The sequence below is a fragment of the Pteropus medius genome, unplaced genomic scaffold (assembly GCF_902729225.1).
Source record: "Pteropus medius unplaced genomic scaffold, Ma_sr-lr_union100, whole genome shotgun sequence".
NCBI classification, from domain to species: Eukaryota; Metazoa; Chordata; class Mammalia; order Chiroptera; family Pteropodidae; genus Pteropus; species Pteropus medius.
The window spans coordinates 28,498-54,374 of NW_024345953.1; the positions used below are offsets into that span (position 1 = coordinate 28,498).

General features: G+C 36.8%; 1 protein-coding gene and 1 pseudogene across 1 annotated transcript; one reads left to right on the forward strand and one right to left on the reverse strand.

Moving 5' to 3' along the window:
* Positions 1-87: 87 nt before the first annotated feature.
* Positions 88-25,877, reverse strand: LOC120612427 (zinc finger protein 709-like). Its single transcript, XM_039874857.1, has 4 exons — positions 25,715-25,877; positions 3,763-3,889; positions 3,500-3,560; positions 88-3,099 (listed from the first exon to the last, which is right to left on the reverse strand). The coding sequence occupies exons 1-4, from the start codon at positions 25,715-25,717 to the stop codon at positions 1,263-1,265; spliced, it is 2,028 nt and encodes a 675-aa protein (XP_039730791.1). The 5' UTR covers positions 25,718-25,877; the 3' UTR covers positions 88-1,262.
* Positions 4,967-5,066, forward strand: LOC120612428 (uncharacterized; annotated as a pseudogene).

Genomic DNA, 25,877 nt, shown 5'->3' on the forward strand with positions numbered 1-25,877 from the left:
ACAATTCTAGTTTTATTCTATGACAGGTCTCTTTTGTTAAAGTCTATCCACCACATACAGTCAAAAGGAAGGTCAAACAAGAAAGGCTGAAACAAGAAAAAAGTTATATTCTTTCATAAACTTATTATACATAACTTATTCCAAATGAATTGATATGGAAAATAAAAAATGCTCTTATAACTGCCATCCCCTCCCCACAAAATCTTTGGCAGTAAAAGTTAGGATATATACAGGGAACTAGGCATACCCAGGTACTGTCACTAGGCCAGTAGGAAAATCCAAATATCAAACTGTCCTTTTTAAATGGAGCCTTAAAATGTAACAAATACAGTATTATAAAAATTGAACTTAATTGCATATTACAAATACACTTCGATTTATTCATGGATCCAACCGATTTCAAAGGAGAAAAAGAAAATATTAACTGATTTAAGGAAAATGCAATACCTATTAATCTTATGTATTATGGTTGAAAGATGACTCAGAATTATCTCACTTCAATAATTAGTTCATAAATTAGGAAAAATCCACATCCCAACGATGCACTTTTGTAAAGAAGCTGGATAAAACATATTTAGACATTTAATAACAACTCTCATGTGAAAAGTTTTCTGGAACATTAAACGTGGCTTAATTTCCATCAAGTTTTTTCATGATACTTATATTTTATTTGGTGAATTTTCTCTTATAAGGATGTGAATCAATTGAAGTCTTTCCCACACTGTTTACATTCGGGTTTTAACCAATGACCACTTTCATATCTTCAGAGAAAACTGGGATTAAAGCTTTCTGCACGTTGTGAACATTCAAATGGTGTCTACAGTGTGCATTCTCACGTCTTCAAATGGTTTGTAACAAATAATGGCTTTACCAATATTTATATTCATGTGGTTCTCTCCAGTGTTCTCTCATGTAGACCAAGATAACTGGAATAACCATGTATTACAGCATTTTGTACACTCAACAGCTTTTCTCCACTGAGATGTCTTTCAAATATTTGTAAACACAGATGAGAACTGAAAGCTTTACCACATTGCTCAATTCACAGGGTCTCTCCTGTCTTTATGTGTGTTGGTAAAAAACTAAAGTCCATAGGCTTTATGTTCATAGTGTTTCTGTCCGGTACGATTTCTTTGGAGTGCTTCTAAGGAAATGTAATCCCTGCAGGCTTTCCCGCCATTTTTACATTCATAGAACTCTCTGTAGCATGATTTTGCATGTTTTACCAGATAGTTAAAACACCTGAATATTTTATTCATTTTTCACATTCTTATGGTTTCTCCAGTGTGATTCATTTTATGTTTATAAAGAGAACTACAATAACGGTATGCTTTAGTACATTGCTTACATTTGTAGGGTTTCTCTCCAGTGTGAGTTCTCTCATGTGATTTTAAGAAATGGGACTCTCTGAAGGCTTTACCACACTGTTTACATTCGTAGGGTTTCTCTACAGTGTGTATTCTTTCATGTGTTTGAAGATAACTGACACAACTGAATGCTTTACTACATTGCTTACATTTATAAGGTTTCTCACCAGTGTGAGTTCTCCCATGTGTTTGTAATTTACAGTAATCTATGTAGGCTTTTCCACATTCCTTACATTTATAGAGTTTCTGTTCAGTGTGCATCCTTTTATGTTTACTAAGAGAACTGGGACAACTGAATGCTTTAGTACACTGCTTACATTCGTAGGGTTTCTCTCCAGTGTGAGTTCTCTCATGTGTTTTTAAGAAATGGGACTCTCTGAAGGCTTTACCACACTGTTTACATTCATAGGGTTTCCCTACAGTGTGTATTTTTTCATGTCTTTGAAGATAACGGAGACAACTGAATGCTTTACTACAATGCTTACATTTATAGGGTTTCTCTCCAGTGTGAGTTCTCCCATGTGTTTGTAATTTAAAATAATCTATATAGGCTTTTCCACATTCCTTACATTTATAGAGTTTCTGTTCAGTGTGCATCCTTTTATGTTTGTTAAGAGAACTGGGACAACTGAATGCTTTAGTACACTGATTACATTCGTAGGGTTTCTCTCCAGTGTGAGTTCTCTCATGTGTTTTTAAGAAACGGGACTCTCTGAAGGCTTTACCACACTGTTTACATTCATAGGGTTTTACTCCAGTGTGAATTCTTTCATGTCTTTGAAGATAACGGAGACAATTGAATGCTTTACTACATTGCTTACATTTATAGGGTTTCTCTTCATTATGGATTCTTTTGTGTTTTTGTAAGTAAGAATGATCTCTGTAAAATTTACCACACTGTTTACATTCATAGGGTTTCTCTCCAGTGTGAGTTCTTTCGTGTGTTTGTAATTTACTATAATGTCTGTAGGCTTTTCCACATTCCTTACATTTATAGAGTTTCTCTCTAGTATGAGTTTTTTTATGTCTTCGAAGACAACTGAGACGACTGAATGCTTTAGTACACTGCTTACATTCATAGGGTTTCCCTCCAGTGTGTATTCTTTCATGACTTCGAAGGTTACTGAGATATCTGAATGCTTTAGCACATTGCTTACATTTATAGGGTTTCTCTTCAGTATGGATTTTTTTGTGTGTTTGTAAGTAAGAGTGATCTCTGTAGAATTTACCACATTGTTTACATTCATAAGGTTTCTCTCCAGTGTGTGTTCTTTCATGTCTTCGAAGACTACTGAGACAACTGAACGCTTTAGTACAATGTTTACATTCATAGGGTTTCTCTCCAGTGTGAGTTCTTTCATGTCTTTGAAGAGAACTGAGACAACTGAATGCTTTAGTACACTGCTTACATTCATAGGGTTTCTCTCCTCCATTGTGATTTTGTTCATGTTTTTCAAACATTTGGAGATAACTGAAGGCTCTCACATTTGCCTTACATTTACGTGGCTTCTCTCCATGTTTCTGATACTCATTGGGATCGTGTCCAGTGTGACATCTGATGTGCCTATTACAAGATGAATGTTGTATGAAGACTTCTCTTCGCACACTGTATTCCCATGGTTTTACTCTTGGCAAAGTTTTCTTCTTCAGACTGAGATTTGAAATAAGGCTGAGGTTTTCCTCACACTGACCACTCGCTTCACTTTCATAGATTCTCTCTTCTATATGACTTCTGTGAAAATTAAGATGAACATTGTTCATGATTTCTCATTAATATTTTAGCATTTTGTAGCATATCTGAACTACAGTTTTACGATTTATAGCAAAAGTGTAGGTTTTCTGCCACCTCAATTGGCCGAATTAAAGATACTAAATTCTCCACAAGAGGACTTCACTCTTGCAATTATTAAAACAATGATATTCACATATAGGGTTTATTAATATCATTTCCTAGTCAACTATTTTGCAAACACAAACCATCTGTATCACATATAAGAAAGTAATTTGGTAAAAAAATTTTTGAGAAATTATAAATTTGACGAAGGGGTTCTTTTGCTTGCTTCCTTTTAAAATTTTGTAGCATACAAGGATGCCCACATATAACACTGGCTAATATTGTACGTGTGACTCACCTCAGTTTTCTCCCATGGTTTTTATATTGATCTTCAGTATCATAATCTTCCACTCTTTTTCCTAAAAGCAGATCCCCCCCAAAAAATTCCAAAGTATTAGAAATTATGGGAAAATTATTAGATTTTAGTTCTGTGGTGAGCTGTGACCATCCCCAGTTTATTTATCAATGCCCTGCATTTCCACATTCCATTGTCTTAGAACAATGCCGATAAGCAACAAACATCACCTCTAATTAAAGTGAAGATGAAGCTGTCATGCATACCTACTGAGGCCAGGTTCTCAAAGGTTTCCCGCATCACATCTCTGTAGAGTTTCTTCTGTGTAGGGTCCAGTAAAGCCCACTCCTCCGGGGTGAAGTTCACAGCCACATCCTCAAAGGCCACTGAGTCCTATAATATCCCAAATATGTGTATAGTAAAAGTTGTAAGACTGATAGCACTTGACACTTATACTCCATGTATAGACAAGTTACCTATGATTCCGTCATCTCCAAACATTTATTTTATAACTTGATCATCAAAAACTTACTCTCGGTCCACACTTACTTCCTCATTATTTTAACACCATCACGAATTATATTTTTACTGTGATCACATTACATCTCATTTTTCCCTAAGGCAGGGTCCACAGCATGTTGGAAAATGACAGAAATGAAAACAAACATCATTTTCAGACCATTAATTTCTTATGAGAAAAATTCTTTCTTCTCCTTCCTTAATCCCTACCATTTACAGCATTCCGTGAAGCGGTGGGTCACTTCAGCATGCGGTATTAATAAAAACGTGAAGAAGCAGAAGCTTTTTCTTCTATCCCCATTACTGAGAGGCTTGGGTAATGGTTAGCATTTTGTAGTATTAAATATTTTAATTAAGGTATGCACATTGGTTGTTTAGACATAGTGCTAGTTCACACTTAATAGACTACAGTAAAGTATAAACATAACTTTTATATATACTGGACATCCACAACATTCATGTAAACTACTTGATTAATATTCACTTTATTGCCATGGTATGAAATCACACCTGCAATATCTCTGAGTTATGTCTATAATGAGATACAACTGGCTAAATGGAAATATTCTTGTTGGGAAGCATTGCTTTTACCTTGTGTAATATTTATCACAGACTCAGTTCTTCCTTTCTCTCTCTGTAGGATTCTATGGTATAGACGGTTAATTTGGAACTTAGAGCACAAATATTAGGAAGAAGGCATGACAACTTAGACCACAAAATCCCTATACTCAGGTGCCTCAGGGCTACTTCCAGCCTATTTTTGGCACACACAAGCACACATGGAGATAATAATATGGTTTTGCAAGAAAAAGTACTTCTGGGGTAACAGTCGATCCTTAGCCCTGCTGACAATGGAGGAACAGGTTAATAGCTGCAGATTGCAAAAGAGTTCATTCACATCCACAGTGGCCTGGTGGTGAATTTACCTTTGATTATAGCATATGTAAATGTGTGCGCACTTAGGCAGCACACATACTAAAGGAGGAACAATACAGAGAAAATTAGCATGGCCTATGATCAAGGATGACATGTAAATTCATACCATATTTTAAGAATAGAAAAGAATAATAGAAAAATAAAAATAGGTAAAGGTGTCAGCAGTGCTTTCTTCCAAAAGAACAATTCAACGTCCACTCTCTAATCAGGAAGAAGCATTTCCCGACCAGCCACTCTAAAGGTTGCCCATCCTTCTTGGGTCATTGCCAAGCTTCCCCATGCAGTAAAGGAGCATGATCTCTCAACCCCAGAGCATAAGAATGCCAGGCATATGACACCATACATGGCCAATAGGGTATGAAAGGGTTTATTGCTCCCATAATTGAGTCTCTAGGGAGAGTAAGGTAGAACTTTCAAACAGGCATGAAATAGACAGAGAACAAGGAAAGGTAGACAAACTTGTTCTGTATTGCGGTTAGGTGAGCCTTCACACACAAAGATGGGAGCTTGCGTGGTTTTTAATCTCTTCTACCACAAGGGAGAAGATACTAAGGTGTTCTTATCACCTTGTACAGATGTGGGGCACAAGGCAAAGGAGGAGGGATGAGGCTCTAAAGCTGTCAGCAGTAAATGATAAAAAAAATGGAGTCAGAGACTTCTGGTTTCTGGTCTGGCATTTAAGTAACTTAGAAGCTGTCATTTCCTACCTTGCTATAAAAAAAAAAAAAAAAAAAGGAAATAAACATATTTTCTTAGATCCATCACAGAATTTAGATCACAGGATAAGAGACTTCTCCATAATTAAGAAAGAGAAAATAAACAGGGCACTCTGAAATATATCCCAGATATTCAATTCTTAATATGGCCTGTACTCAACAAAAAATATACTTCAGCAGTCTCATGCAAAGACAAAAAAGAACAAAAAAGAACACAATACCCATGAGCCCTAGGATAACATGCTTTACACTAAAGGTTTAAAAACACATTACGGGAATATATGAATGAAAACCGAGAAAAGAACAGAAGAAAGCAGTGAACAAACAATATTGAGATTTTCTTAAGTTTAACAATAGACAGCACACTATAGATTCAGGAAGCTCAGAGAACGTTCAATATTATAAACTAAAGTGCAGGACCACGTACGTCACATACAAACTATACAAAAAATCAAGACAAAGAATATATTGAAATAAGTGAGAAGAAAAAAGCACCTTAGTCATTAAAAAACAAAGATTAGAACTAAATCAGGCTTCTTTTCAAAAAATCATGCAAGCTTGAAGAGTGAAGAGAAATATTTCAAGTTCTGAAAGAAAAAGACCATTCTCTTACAATTTTGACAAGCAAAATTATCCTTCCAAAATGAAGAAATAAAAACTTTCTGAGACAAAGATTGCAGGAATTGTTCATTAGTACATCCACCTGGAAAAGATTCAAAAATTCATTAGAAAGAAAGTAAATGATAAAGGTAAGGAGTTACAAAAACATGAAGGTTAACAAGGCTTTTGTATTTCTTAAAATTAGTATAACAGATGACACTTTGCTGAAAGTAATATTATCAACCATTTATTTGGCAATTATAAGCTTATGAATAACTGACATAAATGACAACAAGGTGACAAGAACAAAAAGGAGAAAACTGGGAGACATTATAAGATACTTGGAAACCGGTGCAGTAGTGTGCTATGACTTAACACAGAAGGCGACTTAGATATAAATGTATAATGAAAACTCAAGAGCATCTACCAAAATAGTTTTTTAAAGTACGTGTAATTGATATTCTAAGACGGTAAAATACTCAATTAAAGCCAAAGAAGACAGAAAAAGGCAGAAAACAAAATAAAACAAAGAATAAGGCCAACATAGAGAAGAAGCGAGGATGTCAAAAGCATGATGGCTTGACGGACCCCTTGATCTCTCCCCTTGATAATACAAATTCACAGAAGAGACATACACCTCCCCAGGAAATAAAGTACATTTTTTTCTTTTGCTACCCAGCAAAGATCAGGAGGCCTGGGCAGTACAGGAAGCTTGTGTGCCACTGACTGGAAAACAAAGGAAAAATCTTTTCTTATCAATGGTCTAACAAGGCATTACTATTAATAATAATATAATATTTTTAAAAACAGAGTTCATTCCATAAATGCATAGGTGGAGAGATGGTCAATCAAATACCATGTATAACCAATGTAACAAGGCAGTTCAAAAAGAATCTTTAAAAGCTCCAGAAAATAAATTTAAAGATATGGAAATATGTGATTTCAATCATGTAGAATTCAATATTGCAGTTTTGAGAAAACTCAGAGATGCAAGAAAACTCGAATAAGGTAGATTAATGAACTCAGAAATAAAGATCAAGGAACAAAACGAATGCTTTACTAAAGAGCTTGAAACTTTTAAAAGAACCAAATAGAAATTCTAGAGCTGAAGAACTCAATAAAAAAAAGATAAGGAATGACTAGAGTTTGGAATTCAAGAAGTCAACAGAACACCCTATTATCTCAACCCAAAAAGAACTTCACCAAGACACATTATATTAAATTATCAAAAATCAATGACAAAGACAAAATTCTCAAGGCAGCCAGGCAGAAAAAAACGGTAACTCATAAAGGTAAACCCATTAGATTATCCTTGGATTTCTCAGAGCAAACCTTACAAGCCAAGAAAGAATGAAAACAAATATTTAAGTTAAGAAGTGAAAGGAACAACCAGCCTAGAATGATGTATCCAGCTAAGCTCTCCTTTAGATATAAAGGAAAAATTAAGACTTTTCCAGATGTACAAAAATTGAGGGAATTTTCCACCATGAGGCCTACACTACAGGAAATACTGAAAAAGGTCAGTTCACCTAAAACAAATGACAAAAAAAAAAAAAAAATTAGGAGTAAAGTGACTATCAGGCAAATAGAAGCAGAAGAGTGCAATCCTTGCTAAGAACAAGGCATTATAAGCTTAAATAATAAGAGAATTGTTAAAACAATATAGTAATGAATGTTCAGCATACATAGGGACGAATTGACACAACAATGACTGAAGGGGGCGGGGATTTAAAGATCCAAATTTGCAAAGGGGAATGGAGATAAAGCATACTTAGAAGAAAAAAGATGAATATATATATATATGTGTATATATACACGTATATATACATATATACGTATATATATACGTATATATACGTTATATACGTATATATACACGTATATATACGTATATATACACACACACATATATACATATGTATACATATATACATATATACGTATATATACATATATACATATATGTATAACGATCCTTTACATATTCATAATGGTAACCACATGCCAAAGATTCAGAACTGAAGTATATAGCATAAAACAAGAAGGATCAAAGCCACAAAAACCAACCAAAATAAAACAGAAACACAAGAACATGGAAGCAATGGAAACACTGAGCTACTAGAAAGCAAAAGATAAAGTGGCTATAAGAAGACCTCATAAAATGGCTATTTCAATAATCATCCTAAATGTAAATGGATTGAACTCACCAATAAAAAGGCATAGAGTTGCAGAATGTATCGAAAACAAAACCCAACCAAATGCTGCCTCCAGGAGACACATCTCAGTTCCAAAGACAAATACAGACTAAAAGTGAAAGGGTGGAAAATGATATTTCAAACAAATGGCAGTCAGAGAAAAGGGAGAGTAGCAGTACTAATATCAGACAAAACAGACTTCAAAATAAAAAAGGTAAAGGAAGATACTGAGGAACACTTCATAATGATAAAGGGAATCATGCACCAAGAAGACATAACACTTATTAATATCCATGCTCTCAATTAGGGAGCCCCGAAATATGTAAAGCAATTATTAACAGAACTAAAGAGAGAGACAGACCAAAACACTATCATAGTAGGGGACCTAAATACCCCACTGTCAGATATGGACAGATCATTCAAACAGAAATCAATAAAGAAATACATACTTAATGATACATTAGACCCACTGGACATAACTGACATTGATAGAGTCTTCCATCCCAAAACAGCTGGTTATACATTCTTCTCTAGTGCACATGGAACATTCTCAAGAATCGACCACATACAGGTACACAAAAATAGCCTCAACAAATATAAGAGAGTTGAAATCATACCCACCATATTCTCTGATCATAGTGCTTTGAAACTAGAGATCAACTGCAGAAAAAAATGAGGAAGAACCACAAATATATGGAGATTAAATAACATGCTACTGAAAAATAACTGGGTCAGAAAAGAAATAAAAAGAGAGATCAAGAGATATGTAGAAACGAATGATAATGATAGTACAACATATCAAAACTTTTGGGACATGGCAAAAGTGGTCGTAAGAAGAAAGTTCATATCATTACAGGCCTATCTTCAAAAACAAGAATGAGCCCAAATAAACAACCTAATGCTTCATCTTAAAAAACTTAGAAAAGGAAGAACAAATGAAGCCTAAAGTCAGCAGAAGGAAAGAAATCATCAAACTTAAAGCAGAAATAAATGAAATTGAAAACAAACAAACAAAAACACAATAGAAAAAATAAATGCAACAAAGAACTGGTTCTTTGAGAAGGTTAATAAAATTGACAAACCCCTGGCTAGACTCACTAAAGAAAAAAGAGAAAGGACACAAATAAACAAAATCAGGGATGAAACAGGGAAAATTACGACTGATATTACAGAAATACAAAAGGTCATGCAAAAAATAATATGAAAAAGTATATAACACCAAATTTAATACTCTAGAAGAAATGGACCAGTATTTAGAAAAATACAACCTTCCTAGACTGAATCAAGAAGAACTGGAAAATCTAAATAGACCAAGCAGCAGTATGGAAATTGAAACAATCATCAAAAACCTACTAAAAAGTAAAAGTCCAGTACCAGATGGCTTCGGCAGTGAATTCTACCAAGCATTCAAAGAAGATTTAATACCTATTCTCCTCAAACTTTTCCAAAGTTGAAGAGGAGGCAATACTTCCAAAGTCATTTTATGAGGCCAATATTACTCTGATGCCAAAACCTGGTAAAGATAACACATACAAAAAAGTTACAGACCAGTATCTCTCATGAACACAGATGCAAAAATCCTAAATAACATACTAGCAAACTGAAAATAGCAACATATGAAAAAGATTATACACCATGGTCAAATGGGCTTCATCCCAGAGGCACACGGATGGTTCAACATACACAAATCGATTAATGTGATACACCACATAAACAAGATAAAAAATAAGAATCATATGATCATATCAATAAATGCAGAAAAAGCCTTTGACAAGATACAGCATCCATTTATGTTCAAAACGCTCAACTAAATCGGAATAAAAAGTACCTTAACATAATAAAGATCATATATAAGAAACTCTTAGCCAACATTATACTTAATGGTGAAATACTAAAAACCTTCCCTTTAAGATCAGAAACAAGGCAAGGCTGTCCAGCATCGCCACTGTTATTCAATATAATATTGGAGGTCCTAGCAGGTGCACTCAGTGAAAAGAAAGGTGTAAAAGGTATCCAAATAGGAAACGAAGAAGTCAAACTGTCACTATTTGCGAATGACATGTTCTCTATATAGAAAACCCTAAAGACTCCACAAGAACACTACTAGAAACAGTAAGCAAATACAGTGAAGTCTCTGGATACAAAATCAACGTTCAAAAATCCATAGCATTCCTATACTCTAATAAAGAAGTGTCAGAAAAAGAAGTGGAAAAAATAATTCCTTCCACAATTGCAATGAAAAGAATAAAATTCCTAAGAATAAATTTAAAATTAAAACATGTGAAGGACCTATATAATGAAAACTATAAGATGCTATTAAAAGAAATTGAAGAAGATACAAAGAAATGGAAAGATATTCCATGTTTTGGGATTGGAGAATCAACATAGTTAAAATGACCATATTACCTAAAGCATTATACAGATATAATGCAATCCCCATCAAAACCCCATCAGCATTTTCTAAAGAAATAGAACAAAAAATCATCAGATTTGTATGAAAGTACAAATGGCCCCAAGTTGCCAAAGCCATCCAGAGAAAAAAGAATGAGGCTGGATGAAATATTCTGCCCAACTTCAAATTATACCACAAAGGAACAGTAAGCAAAACGGCATGGTATTGGCAGCAAAACAGACACACTGACCAGAGGAACAGATCGAGAGTCCAGAAGTAAACCCATATTTATATGGGCAAATAATTTTTGACAAAAATGCCAAAAATATACAGTAGAGAAAGTAAAGCCTCTTCAATATATGGTACTGGGAAAACTGGAAAGCTACCTGCAGAAGAATGAAACTAGACTTTTGTCTATCACCACACACCAAAATTAACTCAAAATGGATTAAGAATCTGAGTTAAAGATCTGAAACAATAAAATGCATAGAAGAAAACATAGGAACTAAACTCAAGGACTTTGGACTTTAGGGTTATATGAATTTGACCTCAAAAGCAAGGAAAGTAAAAGTTAAAATAAATGAATGACTACATCAAACTAAAAAGCTTCTGCTCAGCAAAAGAAATCAGCAACAAGTCAAAGAGACAACCATCCAATTGAGAAAATATATTTACAAGCAACGCCTCTGATAAGGGCCTAATATCTAAAATATACAAAGAACTCATACAACTCAATTAACAAAAAAATCAAATGATCCAATCGAAAAATGGAAAGTGGACCTGAACAGACGCTTCTCCCCAGAGGACATACAAATGGCCAACAAATATATGAAAAGATGCTCAACATCGCTAGCTGTTAGGGAAATGCAAATCAAAACCACAATGAGATACCATCTCACACCAGTTAGAATGGCTATCATCAACAGGACAAGTAATAACAAATGTTGGAGAGGTTGCAGAGAGAAAGGAACCCTCATACACTGCTGGTGCGGCTGTAAATTGGTACAGTCACTATGGAAAACAGTATGGAAGTTCCTCAAACAACTAAGAATTGATCTACCATATGATCCAGCAATCCCTCTACTGGGTATTTACCCCAAAGACTGGAAAACCCATTTCCAAAAAGATATTTGCACACCAATGTTCATAGCAGCATTATTCAGTGGCCAGGATATGGAAGCAACTGAAGTGTCCTACGATACATGATTGGCTAAAGAAGCTGTGGTGCATATATACAATGGTATATTACTCAGCCATAAGAAGAGATGAAATACTGTCATTTGCGACAACATGGATGGAACTTGAGATAACCATGCTAAGCAAAATCAGCCAGACAAAAAAAGCTGAAAATCACATGGTATCATTTATATATGGGATATAAACTTAAAAGCAACAAATGAGCAGGACAAACAAACAGAGACTCATGGACATAGACTATTGACTAGTTATTACTAGTGGTGGGGGGACGGGGAGTCACCAGGGTAAAGGAAGTCAACTGTAGGGGGATAGGAGGAGGGTAAGTGGGTAAAGGGGATCAAATATATGGTAGCTGAAGGAAACTGGACTTTGGGTGGTAAATACACAATCGAATATACAGATGTCAAATGATAATGTACACCTGAAAATTATATAATTGTATCAACCAATGTTACCCCAACAAACTTATTTTAAAAAAAATAAATTTTAAATTTAAAAAAAAGTAGCAAATGAACTAGCAAGCTAAGGAAATATAGCTAACAAGATAGAGAAAAGAATTAGTGATATTGAAGACAGAAATCTGGAAATGACGCAGATGGAAAAATCTGGAAATGACGCAGATGGAAGAGAGAGACTTGAGAAAAAGAAAAGGAAGAACTCTACAAGAACTATCTGACTCCATCAGAAGGAGCAATATAAGAATAACAGGTATACCAGAAAGAGAAGTGAGGGAGAAAAAAACAGCGAGCCGATTCAAACAAGAGCCAACGAGAACTTCCCAAGTCTATGAAAAGAAGTGGATCCTCAAATCTAAGAAGCCAAATGAATATCTCATTATCTCAATCCAGAAAGGCCTTCTCCATCGCACATTATATTAAAACTGTCAAAAATTAATCAGAAAGAAAGAATTCTCAAGGCAGCCAAGGAAAAGAAGAGGGTAACCTATAAAGGAAAACAACTTAGATTATCATCAGATTTTATAGCAGAAGCTCCAAAAGCTAGGAGGGAATGGAATTGAATATTCAAACTATTGAAAGAGAAAAAGTACCAGCCAAGAATAATGTATCCAGCAAAGTTCTCCTTTAGATATGAAAGAGAAATAAAGACCTTTCCAGACATACAGAGGCTGAGGGAATTTTCCAATGCAAGACCTGCATTACGGGAAATACTGAAGGGGGTCATTCCACCTGAAACAAAAAGATGAAGAAATACAGAACTATGAGTGAGTAAAATGACTATAAGACAGACAGAAGCAGGAAATGGCAATCCTTATTCAAAATAGAGAATTATACACTTAAGAATTACATGATGGTTAAAGAAGGTAAAATCATTTTTAAAAAGAGAAGACAATAGCTATTGCAACTCAGAAATAAATTCAGGGGATAAATGGGGATAATTTGAGACAACAAAAATAGAAGAGGGTATCAGGTAAAGTTCTGAATTTTCAAAGGGGAATGGAGATAAGACACATGCAGAACTACTGTATATATGAAACTTTCTTTTACATAAATTTCATGGTAACCATATAAAAAACATCTAGAAGTATGACACATAACATGAAAAAAAGAGGAAACAGAGGGAAAAATCATAGAATACCACCAAACTAAAATAACAAGACAGAAATGCAAGGGCAAAGAAACAATGAAGACATAGAGCTACCAGAAAACAAGATAAAATAGCTATAGGAAAACTTATATATCAATCATTACCCTAAATGTAAAGGAACTGAATTTGCTGAGAAAAAAGCAGTGTAGTAGATTGGATCAAAAAACAAAACACAAAGGGACTGAACGCACCAATAAAAAAACAGAGTAGCAGATTGGGTGAAAAAACAAAACAGAACCAAGTACTGCCTTGGAGACACATCTCAGAAGCAAAGACAAATGTAGACTCAAAGGGCAGAAAATGATGCTCTAGGCAAATGTCATCCAGAGAAAAGCGAGTGTAGCCATAAAGTAGACTTCAAGATAAAAGAGTTACCAGGACAAAGAAGGACACTTCATAAGAATAAAGGAACCCATACATCAAGAAGACATAACACTTATCAATATATACGCTCCCAATCAGAGAGCCCCCAAATATATAAGACAACTAACAGAACTAAAGAGAAACTGACAAAAATACAATTATAATAGGGTACCCAGATACCCAACTGACAACTAAAATAGACCAACTGGACATAATAGACATTTACAGAGCCTTTCATTCTTAAACGCCAGATTATACATTCTTCTCTAGTGCACATAAAACATTCTCAAGGATGGACTATATGTTGGAACACAAAACTAACCTCAACGAACATAAGGAGATTGAAACCATACCAAGTATATTCTCCTACCACAATGCTTTGAAACTGGAGACCAACTATAAAAAGAAAGTGGGGAAAACCACAAATATGTGGAGATTAAACAATGTGCTACTAAAGAACGATTGGGTCTAAGAAGAAAAAGAGAGAGTGCATGAGGTACATAGAAACAAATGAGAATTAAAATACAACATATCAAAACGTTAGGAATACAGCCAAAGCAGGTATAAGAGGAAAGTTCATATCATTATAAGTGATCTCCAGAAATAAGAAAAATCCCAAATAAATAACCTGACATCACATCTTCAAGAACTAGGAAAAAAGGAACAAATGAAGCCCAAAGTCAGCAGAAGAAAACATTACAGCAGAATTAAGTGACAATGAGAAGAAAAAAAGACTATAGAAAAAATTCCTGCAACAAAGAGCTGGTACTTTGAGATGGTCAATAACATTAACAAACCTCTGGCTAAACTCACTAAGGAAAAAAAGAAAAAGAACATAAATAAACAAAATCAAATTCAATAACTTAGAATAAATGGACTAGTTCTTAGAAATATATACAAACTTCCTACACACTGAATCATGAAGAACTGGAAAATCTAAATAGACCGATCAACAGTAAGGAAATTGAAACCACCATCAAAAACCTCCCCAAAACAAAAAGTCCAGGACCAGATGGCTTCACTAGTGAATTCTACCAAATATTCAAAGATGATTTCACACTTGTCCTTCTCAAATTCCTCCCAAGAACTGAAAAAGAGGCAATACTTCCTAAACCATTTTATGAGACCAACGTTACCCTGATACCAAACCCTGGTATAGATAACACAAAAAACAGAAAACTAATATCTCTGATGAATACAAATGTAAAACTCCTAAACAAAATACTAGCAATCAAATATAATACATTAAAAAGATCATACATTGTGATCAGGTAGGGTTCATTCAGTGAAGCATGGATGGTTCAACATATGTAAAGCGACCAATGTGACATACTACATTAACAAAATCCAGGATAAAGTCATGATCATATCCATAGATGCAAAAAAGGCATTTAACAAGATACAGCACCCATTTATGATTAAAGTATTTAATGAATACAGAAGAAAAATACCTCAACATAATAAAAGCCATATATATATGACAAACCCTCAGCTAATATCATACTGAATGGTGAAAAACTGAAAGCTTTCCCTCTAAGATCAGGAACAAGACAAAGCTGCCCATCCTCACCACTCTTATTCAATATAGCCAGAAATATACAATGGAGAAAAAAAATCCCTCTTTAATAAAAGATACTAGGAACATCGGAAAGACACCTGCAAAAGAATGAATCTAGACTGCTATCTATCACCATACATCAAAGTTAAATCAAAATAAATCAAAGACCTAAATGTAAGACCTGAAACAACATATTGTATAGAAGAAAACAGTTACTATATTCACAGACCTTGGATTTAGAGAGAATTTTAAGAACTTATCTCAAAGGCAAGGAAAGTAAAAGCAAAAATAAAGGAATGGACTATATCAAACTAAAAAGCAAATGGAACCATCAACAAGACGAAGAGGCAACCAACTGAATGGGACAAGATATTTGCAAACAACTCCTCCGATAAGGGGCTAATATCCAAAATATAGCATATAACTCAAACAACAACAACAACAACAACAAACCAGAACAACAACAAAAAGCCAGAACAACAACAACAAAAAACCAGACAAACAAGTTAAAAAAAATAGGAAGAGAAACTGAACAGACACTTCTCCCAAGAAGACATACAAATGTCCAACAGACACATGAAGAGATGCTCAACTTCACTAGCTATTAGGGAAATGCAAATCAAAACCACAATGAGATACCACCTCACTCACATCTATTAGAATGGCTATTATCAACAACAAAAGTCCTAACAAGTGTCGGAGAGGCTGTAGGGGAAGAGGAACCCTCATTCACTGCTGGTGGGAATGTCAACTAGTACAGCCACTATGTAAAATATGGACCTTCCTCAAAAAATTAAATTAAGAGAGAACTATCATATGAACCAGCAATCCCTCCTCTGGGTATCTACCCCAAATTATTGAAAACATTTATCCATAAAGACACATGTATCCCAATGTTTATTCAGCATTATTCAAGGTGGCCAAGACATGAAAGAAACTGAAGTGCACTTCAATAGATGATTGTGTAACATGGATGTGGTACATATATACAGTGGAATACTACTCAGCCATAAGATGAAATACTGCCATTTGCAACAAAATGGATGGATCTTGAGATTATGCTAAGCAAAATAAGTCAGAGAGAAAAAGCTGAGGACCACATGATTTCATTTATATGTGGGATATAAAATTAAAAGAAACAAACAAATAAGACCAACAAAAGACTCATAGACAAAGACAACAGCTTAGTAGTTACCAGAGGGAAAGGGGGAGAAGGTGCATAAGGGTAAAAAAGGTCAAATATATGGTGACGGAAGGAAATTTGACTTTGGGTACTGAACACACAAGGCAATATATGTATGACATTATTAAATTATAAACTTGAAATCCCAATAAATTTAATTTAAAAAAACAATTAAAAGATGTGATAGATATTAATCCAAGTGTATCAATCACCACTTTAATCATCAATGGTCTCAATACAACTGAGAGATAAGTAACATCAGATTTCAAAAAACAATTCCATGTTCTCTACTTTAATATAAACACAGAGATAGATGAAAGATAAAGATAAGGAGAAAAATACATCATGCCAACACGAATGAAATAATAAGAGGCCATAGGTATATGAATTTCAAATGCAGATTTCAGACCAAGGAAAACTCAGGGACAAAAAAGGGACATTACATAGTGATAAAAGGGACCATTCTTTGAAAAGGCATAGCATCCTTTATGTGTATGTGCATAACAACGGAGAGGCAAGACACATGGGGTAAAACTGACAGAATGCAAAAGAAATAGATGAATCCACTACTATTATTGTAGACTTCAACATCACCTCATGAATTATAAATCCCAGCAGGCAGAAAATCACCAAAGACAGAGACGAAATCAACAATGCCATAGAAAAACTGGATTTAATTGTAATCTATGAAATACTTTACGCAACAAGAACAGAATACACATTCTTCACAAATTCACATAGAACACTCACCAAAGCAGAACACATAATAGGATATAAAACACACCATAACAAATTTGAAAGGACAGAAATCACATAAAAGATGGTTTCACACCATTAAGGCATTAGTCCAGAAATCAATAACAGGAAGATAACTGAAAAAAAAAAAAGTCTGAAAATTCAACAACACACCTCTAAATAATACATGGGCTCGAAGAAGTCTAAGAGAAAGGAAAATCATTTGAATTACATGAAATAAAAATTCAACTTATCAAGGTTGTGGGAGGCAGCAAAAGCAATGCCTAAGGATAATTTATGCCATCGAACATATTACACTAGAAAATAAATGTCTATAATCAATAACGTAGTCATCCATTTTAGGAAACCTTAAAAAAGAGAGCAGCACTTCCTGAAGATGGTGCTGAAAGCAAAGAAGGAAACTCTTGTCCCTCCCAAAAACCGAAGCCAAAGCAAAGGCTTCGAAGGCAAAGAAAGCAGTGCTGAAAGGTGTCCATGGTCACAAAATACAAGATACACACATTACCCACCTCCTGAAGGCCCAATACGCTGTGACCATGAAGGCAGCCCAAATACCCTAGGAAGGGCACCCTCAGGAGAAACAAGTGACCACTATGCCACCACCAAGTTCCCCCTGACTACTGAGTCAGCCATGAAGCAGCTAGAAGACAACAGTGCACTTGCGTTCATTGTACATGTCAAGGCCAACGAGCACTCGATCAAACAGGCTGTGAGGAAGCTCTATGACGTTGACCATCGACACTGTCAACACACTGATCAGGCCTGATGGAGAGAAGAAGGCACATGTTCGACTGGCTCTCGACTACGATGCTTTAAATGTTGCCAACAAAATTGAGATCATCTAAACTGAGTCTACCTGGTTCATTCTAAATATAAATGTTTTTACTGTAGAAAAAAAGGAGAGTAAATTTAAACCAAAACAGAGTAAAAGAAGTCATAAGAATTTGAAAAGAAATCAATGTAATTACAGGAAGTCAAAACAAAAAAGTTGGTTGACAAGATTTAAAAAAATGATAAAAGTCTAGTAAACATAATTGAAAGGGAGACAGAAATTACAACCTGAGGCCATTATGGGTCACTCAAAGAAGTATGAGAGTGGTAACTGACACCTCTATGGTGAAGGTGCCTCTGAGGACACTACCAGGTGTGCCCGTTGTATGGCAATTTAAACAGCCCAGGGCTTTCTATGGTAGGGGGGCCCATTCAAAGTGGGCCAATTTGCAAGCGACAACAAAAATGGGCTCAAGTAAACTTTGTAAACAGGACCTGTGTTGCCTCCCAAACATCAAAAGAATCTAGACAATGTGGTGGGTGCTGTGAGGGACTTCTAATTTTTCATGGAGTCAAAAAGGAAGTGATCTTCTGTTTATTATACAATGTTTTAAAATATAACCAAGGCATCAGGGACTCATAGTATGTTTTCACAATGGCCCATCCACTTTGTGCAAGGCTCATTTTCCATTATATGTATGTCCTGAATGTCAAGTGAATGTTCACAAAGGAGAATGTCATGAACGTCATGTCATACCTGTGCTCCCGGAGCAAGGTAAACGCAGCTCAGATCTCCCATGCAGAGGCTGTGTGCGGTAGCAGTGGTGCTGGGGTTCCCTGAGGGGAGCCAGGTAAGGGTGTGTCATATCCCTTCAGAGATGAAGGCCAAAGACAGCTGGGAGATCATTGACACAGGCACTGAACAGATCAGACTTGGCCAACCTGTGATAGCAGAATGTGTACCAATTGCCAAGTGGATGGAGTGGATGGGATCAGTAATTCCCATAATGGTAGGGACTAGGACAAGGGGCTGATTGGGTGGGACCACAGCCTTCAGGTAGCAGTCATCCACTGTCTTTCCACATTTAAGAACAGTCCAAATTTGGAAAGGACAAGCACTGGGGATAATCACTTCTTCTTCAAAGGTTTCTTAAAACATTTTTCAATCCTGGAGGGCCCTGTTCAATGGACACTGGGCAATACTAACTAATTTAATAAGGGATAGGGACCATGCAGCTGCATTTTTGTGAAGCCAGTGGGGAAGTGCTGGTGAAGACTTAATTTAAATTCATGAACTGTTGGTTCAGAGCTGTTCTACTCACTATGGGTTATTTTAGGACAATCGGTGCTAGGAGTGTGAGAAAAGGCAAAGATTTCTGATGCTTCAGGCCAAGTACTCCACTTTGTCCTCTATATTGTTTCGGTAACTCCCCTGAGATCGTGTGCAACTTCACTTCAGTGACTGAGAGCCCAAGTATAACTGTAATGTAATGTAGCATTGAGTTATTGTGGGAGGGTTTGTCAATTACTGCACATCAAGAGATGGCAACGTTTATTCAAACCCTATGTTTTAGAGTCTTGAAAGATAAGGAGTCTCCACTTATCTTTTTGTTTTGAAATTCTTTTAGTATATTTTGGATTTCCAACTGGATCAAATTGTGGACTTGTTAAAATATATTTCTCCTTTGTTTCCTTCCCTGATTTGCATTTTAGGCCACTGGATAAACATGGGGAGACTGGATGTCCTCTCTACTCTGGTATCTATCTTTTTTTTTCCCCGAGGGCCTCAAATCAGTGCCATCAGGGTTAGAGGCTTCTCCCATAGAAATGGTCACTGTGTAGAATTTAAGGACCCAGGGCTGAAATGCTGTTTGAACTAGTCCCTTTGCTGTGCCACAGTGAGGCTGTGGATTGTCCACAATAGCCGCAGGGCTGGGATCTGCACTGAGGCAGAGGCAGGGGCAGCAGCAGCAGAGGCACATAAGGAACGTGGGGAGTCCTCTGCTATCAGGAGAGAGGACCCAGCCCACCAGCTATGGGCTGCCTAACCTGTCTCCTTTCTCTCTCGGTTTGGAATACCTGCTCTTTAAGGAGTGACTGTCTGATGGGCTCACCTCACTCACTAATCATCCTTCTTCCTCCTTAGACTTATCCTACTGTGAGGAAGAAATCGGTCTAGTCACACCTTCACTCTAAACACACAGAAAGGTTCCACCCAAGACATCGACCCAAGGGCACTGTAAGGAAGGCCCCACTCCCATACCCCTGCTCCCTAAAGACATCAAATTACCAAACTGTCAACCTAGGCTCCTTGGTATACAGATCCCGGGCTCATTGAGTCCACGACATAGCACAGGACAACACAGCATGGGGCAGCACAGCCCACAGGAGGGCTCCCCAGCAAGCAGCAGCTCAGTGCAGGGGGGCGCCTCAGGGTCCTCATCAGCCTGACACATAAGAAGCACTAGGGGGAAAGGGAGGGGTGGGGGTTACTTTGTTAGAGGTCAAACATTAAGTAGGTGGACCTGCACTACTCACTCCAAGAACAAACACGTGTAAGAAAAATGTTCTTGGCACTGGCTAGTTTTTATATTAAGAAACTAACAGGATGATCGGGAAGTGATCAAAACTGGTTGCTGGACTGTGGATGGAGTCAGAGCACAGGAGCCGAACAAAATAACCTTCCAACGCACTATTTATGGAAAATAAAAACAAAAGTTTATATATATCATATTTTCCTCTAGTGAATTATAATTTTAATCAACTTTTGCTTTTAAAAATTGCCTTATTTTAACTTTTCTACTTCTAAGATGTATTCCTTTAATCACTGACAAATAACAACTGCAGACCATAAAAACTAACAAATCTCTTTCCATCTAAAAGGACAAAGGGTTTTACGATAGTTATTCCCTCTCCTATAGTTCAAACTGGGGATATTTTCAGAATTCAGTAGCACATTATAATGCATTAGGGTTTTTAATTAAGCTCCAAAATCGACTACAAATTTCAAAGATTTCCATAGGCTTTGAGGTGTTTTTCTCTTACCAATGAAAACAGAAATTTGATTGCTTTTTCCTTATGGCCATCAAATATGAATTCATTTGCCTTAAAAATAGTATAGCCTTATTTTATTGTTTTTTTGAGCTTTTGTCACTTTATTGTTAACCAGTAAATGTTATCCAAAATTATTGATGTCATTGTAACTTCACTGTACAACACAAAATTATGCTAATAGTAAAAGCCTGTTGAAATTTACCAAATACTCATTAATATATTTTTACATTGCCACATGACTATGCACTCTCAACTGCTAGTAATAAAAGTTACCATTAGTTTAATCATTATAAAAACCCATATTGCAAATAGTCGTTTCTGTTTAGAAAAATTAGCACAGCTTTAAAAATGGACTAAATCCATTTTAATCCTAACCTACAGATAGAATGATTAACAGCAAGTATAACTGGTAATTTTTCAACACTGATATCAAACTGATGCAGCGATCATAGTGTACACAATTCAAAATGAAGAAAATTAATACAAACCCAACGGTAGTGCAGGTTTTCACCTGCTACGGCGACTGCTTTAATGCTTTGGAAAAGTGAACACTTAAGCTTTAACACATGAACAGTGAGGTTCTCCATCTTCTCTGTGCTGCTGCAGGTAGAAACACTTTCATCCACTGTTTTGAAGCATGTGTACAAACACCTTTCAACAGCCATTTCAAGGTTATTAACCCAGTTATCTTTTCTCCTACAAAGTCCAAAAAATACACTCAATGCAACCTTTCCTTTTCATAATGTCTGCCCGGATTCATTCCTTTCAAGTCAGCAAAACCAAAAAAGCACAAGAGATATTTTCAGATCCAAATTGAGTCTAAAAACAGAAACAAACCCATAGATATAGAGAATATTTTGAGGGTTGCTATTTGGGAGAGGGGTTGGGGGATGAAAAAGGGGAAGGGATTAAGAAGTACAAATTGGTAATTACAGAATAGTCATGGGAATGTTAAGCATAACATAAGGAACATGGTCAATATACTGTAATAACTATGTATGGTGTCAGACAGGTACTAGATTTATCGGGTAATCACTTCATAAGTTACATAAATGTCAAACACTATGGTGTACACCTGAAACTACTGTAATATTGTATCCCAACTAGTATTGAAAAATAAAAATATTTTTTAAAATGTCAATGGCATTTTTCACAGAATTACAACAAATAACCCCAAAATTTATATGAAACCACAAAAGACCCTGAATAGCCACAGTAATCTTGAGAAAAAAGAACAAAGTTGGAGGTATCACGCCATCTGATATGAAACTATGCCAAAAGGACATAGCACTCAAAACAGCACGGTACTGGCATAAAAACAGACACATAGATCAATGGAACAGAATAGGGAGCCCAGAAATTAGCTGCACCTATACAGTCATTTAATCTATGACAAAGGAGGCAAGAAGAGACAATGGCGTAAAGACAGTCAATTCAATAAATGGTATAAGAAGTACAAAACTGGACAGATACATGCAAAAACATGACACTGGACCACTTTCTGACTCTACATACAGGAATAGACTCAAAATGGATTGAAGACTTAAATGTAAAACCAAAAATCATAAAACTCCTAGAGGAAAACATAGGCAGTAAACTCTGACAATGGTCTTAGTAATAGCTTTACTGATACAAAATTTATAAAAAACTCATACAACTCAATGCCCCCCAAAAAACCCCAAAATATTTAGCTAATAAATAGGAAGAGGATCTGCATAGACATTTCTCCAAATAAGACATGCAGATGGCCAACAGACATATGAAAAGATGCTCGAAATCATTAATCAACAAAGAGATGCAAATTAAAACCACAGTAGGACATCACTTCACACCTATCAGAATGTCTATAATCAATAAGTAAAAAAACAAGAGTTGGTGAGGTTGTGGAGAAAAGGGACCCTCTTTCACTGTTGTTGGGATTGTAAATTAGTGCAGCCACTATGTAAAATAGTACGGAGTTTCCTCAAAAAATTAAAAATAGAACCATCTTACAGCCCAGCAGTTCCACCTATGGGTATTTATTCAAAGAACTCCAAAACACAAATTCGAAAAGACATATTCCCTCTTCCCGTAAGCAGCCTGACATGTCCTCTGAAAATGGTTCACTATTCACTTGAACGAGAAATGCCCCCCAAAATCATGCAAATCAAGAGATTCAAATCTTCGTGTTCACTTTAACAACAATTGTGAAACTGCCCCGGCCATCAAGGGTATGTTTACCCGAAAAGCCACCAAATATTTGAAGCATGCCACCTTACAGAAGCAATGTGTGCCATTCTGTTGTTACAGTGGTGGACTAGGTAAGTGAGCCCGGACAAAGCAATGGGGCTGGACACAGGATCGGTGGCCCCAAAAGTGCTTAATCTTGGTTGCACACGCTTAAAAAAATCAGAGAGTAATGCTGAGCTTACAGATTTAGATGTAGATTATCTAGTCATTGAGCACATCTAGGTGAATCAAACCGCCAAGACACAGCGCAGAATTTAGAGCTCTCCCTGCCACATTGACATGATCCTTACTGACAAAGAGCAGACTTTTCCTAATTCAGAAGAGGAGGTTGCACAGAAGAAAATGATATCCCAGAACAAACTGAAGAAACAAAAATTGATGGCCCAGGAGCAAATTCAGCATCAAATAAATGCTAATAAATGTAAAAAAAGAAAAAGAAAGAGAAAAGATATATGCACCCCTATGTTCACTGCAGCACTATTTATGACAGCTGAGATACCGAAGCAACCTAATTGTCCATCAGTAGACAAATGGATCAAGATGTGGTACATATATACAATGGAATTAATAAAAAATGAAATCTCACCACTTGCAACAACATAGGTGGACCCGCAGATGGTATTATGCTAACTGAAATAAGTCAGAGAAAGGCAAATATCCTATGATCTCACTTATACGCGGAATCTAAAGAACAACAACAACAAAACAGAAACACACACATAGATACAGAGAACAACCTGACCTGGGAGGAGGGTTGAAGGATCTTGGTGAAAAAGGTGAAGGGATTTAGAAGTCCAATATGGGAGTTAGAAAATAGTCGCAGGGATGTAAAATACAGCATAAGGAATAGTGTATAATATCCTAATTACTATATATAGTGCCAGGTGGGTACTAGACTAATGGGGGAATCACTTCATAAATTGTATAAATGTCTAACCACTATGCTGTACACCTGTAACTAATATAAAATAATATTGAATGTCAACTATAATTGGAAAAAAATAATGTCTAAAAATGTCTAGGCCTGAGAAACCACAATCCGCTCCCCAGGAAAGCAATTGTCATCATCGCCCTGCAATCCTCAGCAGGGCTCTGTATTTCTCGGTATAAAGTGCGCCCTCTGATGGGTGTGAGTCCACAAGACACCTGCAGGAGGAGGCTTCCCAGGAAGAACTCGGCTTTCAAGAGCTTGCCTCCCTTTTCAGGCCAAAGGTACCTTAATCTTAGACACTGCCCTCAGGCCTCTACCCGCATTGGAGTAGCTTTGGACCACTACAGATATTTTTAAAGACACAATGCCAGTGTTTGAACAATTCCTAAATAAAGCGAATGTATCTTTTAAAGGTGACAACCTCAAGGAGGGGCAGTGCTGACAGGACAGAACGCCCAGGAAAGTTTCCCAAGGAGCCTCCGCCCAAAGGACTTCCCACAGGACGTCTGTGCCCAGGGAGGGCCTTGGGGACAGGAATGAGGATTTCATGCAACTCAATGTAAATCTACAAATGTAAATCTTTTTTTTAAAAAAAAAATGGTACATGGCTCTGGGGAAAGAAAGGTAATCAAAATATTGTGTCTGTCTGAAATGTACCCCAGAAGAAAAAGAGTGAATAACGACCGTGTGAGTTGGAGCGGGGAATTTGGCTTTGGGAATGCAAGCAGTAATCTGGAAATATCAGGGACTTATTCTCAGTTCCAGGAAGTGCTAGGCTGAGAAGTCAGGGTCGTAGATTTGAGATCCTGTTCCCCAAACATTTTGGGGAGGAAGATAGGACTGGAGACCACACACTCCATAGCTCCTCCCACGTACGCGCCTCGGAGGCCGAGTCTTGTATCTACCCTGACGATCCTCCCCATTATCATCTTACAAACAGGGGAGTCGCGGGGCTGCAGGCGCAGAGCCGCCAGGACAGGTTCCCGGCCAAAGTTGGTGGCCTGCACTGATGCAAGCGGACCCCGGGTCCGGGCTGCGGCCCAGCCCCCACGCCGCGAGCAGAGGAGGCTGACGTCCCATCGGCGCCCCGGAGGGACTCTGGGCTCAAAGACTCGGAAGTTGACCAGGGGGAGCCCGCTTGCATTACAGGCGGTTCCAGCTGGTTCCAACCAGCCCCTCGTCGCCGTCGCCGCACCAGCCCCCGCACACTCACCATTTCTGTTTCCTGGGTCTCCCTGAGTCCTTTTCACTCTTACAACCAGTGCAGATCACAGGGCGACAAAAGCTGCCGTACAGCCTCCAGAGACTGTTAACAGATAGTGATCTCAAGGAGCTCTAAAGCGAAAACGAATGTCTTCCCGGTGTGGCAATTCGCC

Excerpts from the sequence above, each read along its gene's own strand:
- LOC120612427 (XM_039874857.1), bottom strand. Across the intron at positions 3,561-3,762 it reads TGAGAACCTGGCCTCAGTAG|GAAAAAGAGTGGAAGATTAT; the intron begins GTATGCATGACA and ends ATCTGCTTTTAG. Across the intron at positions 3,100-3,499 it reads AACCATGGGAGAAAACTGAG|AAGTCATATAGAAGAGAGAA; the intron begins GTGAGTCACACG and ends TAATTTTCACAG.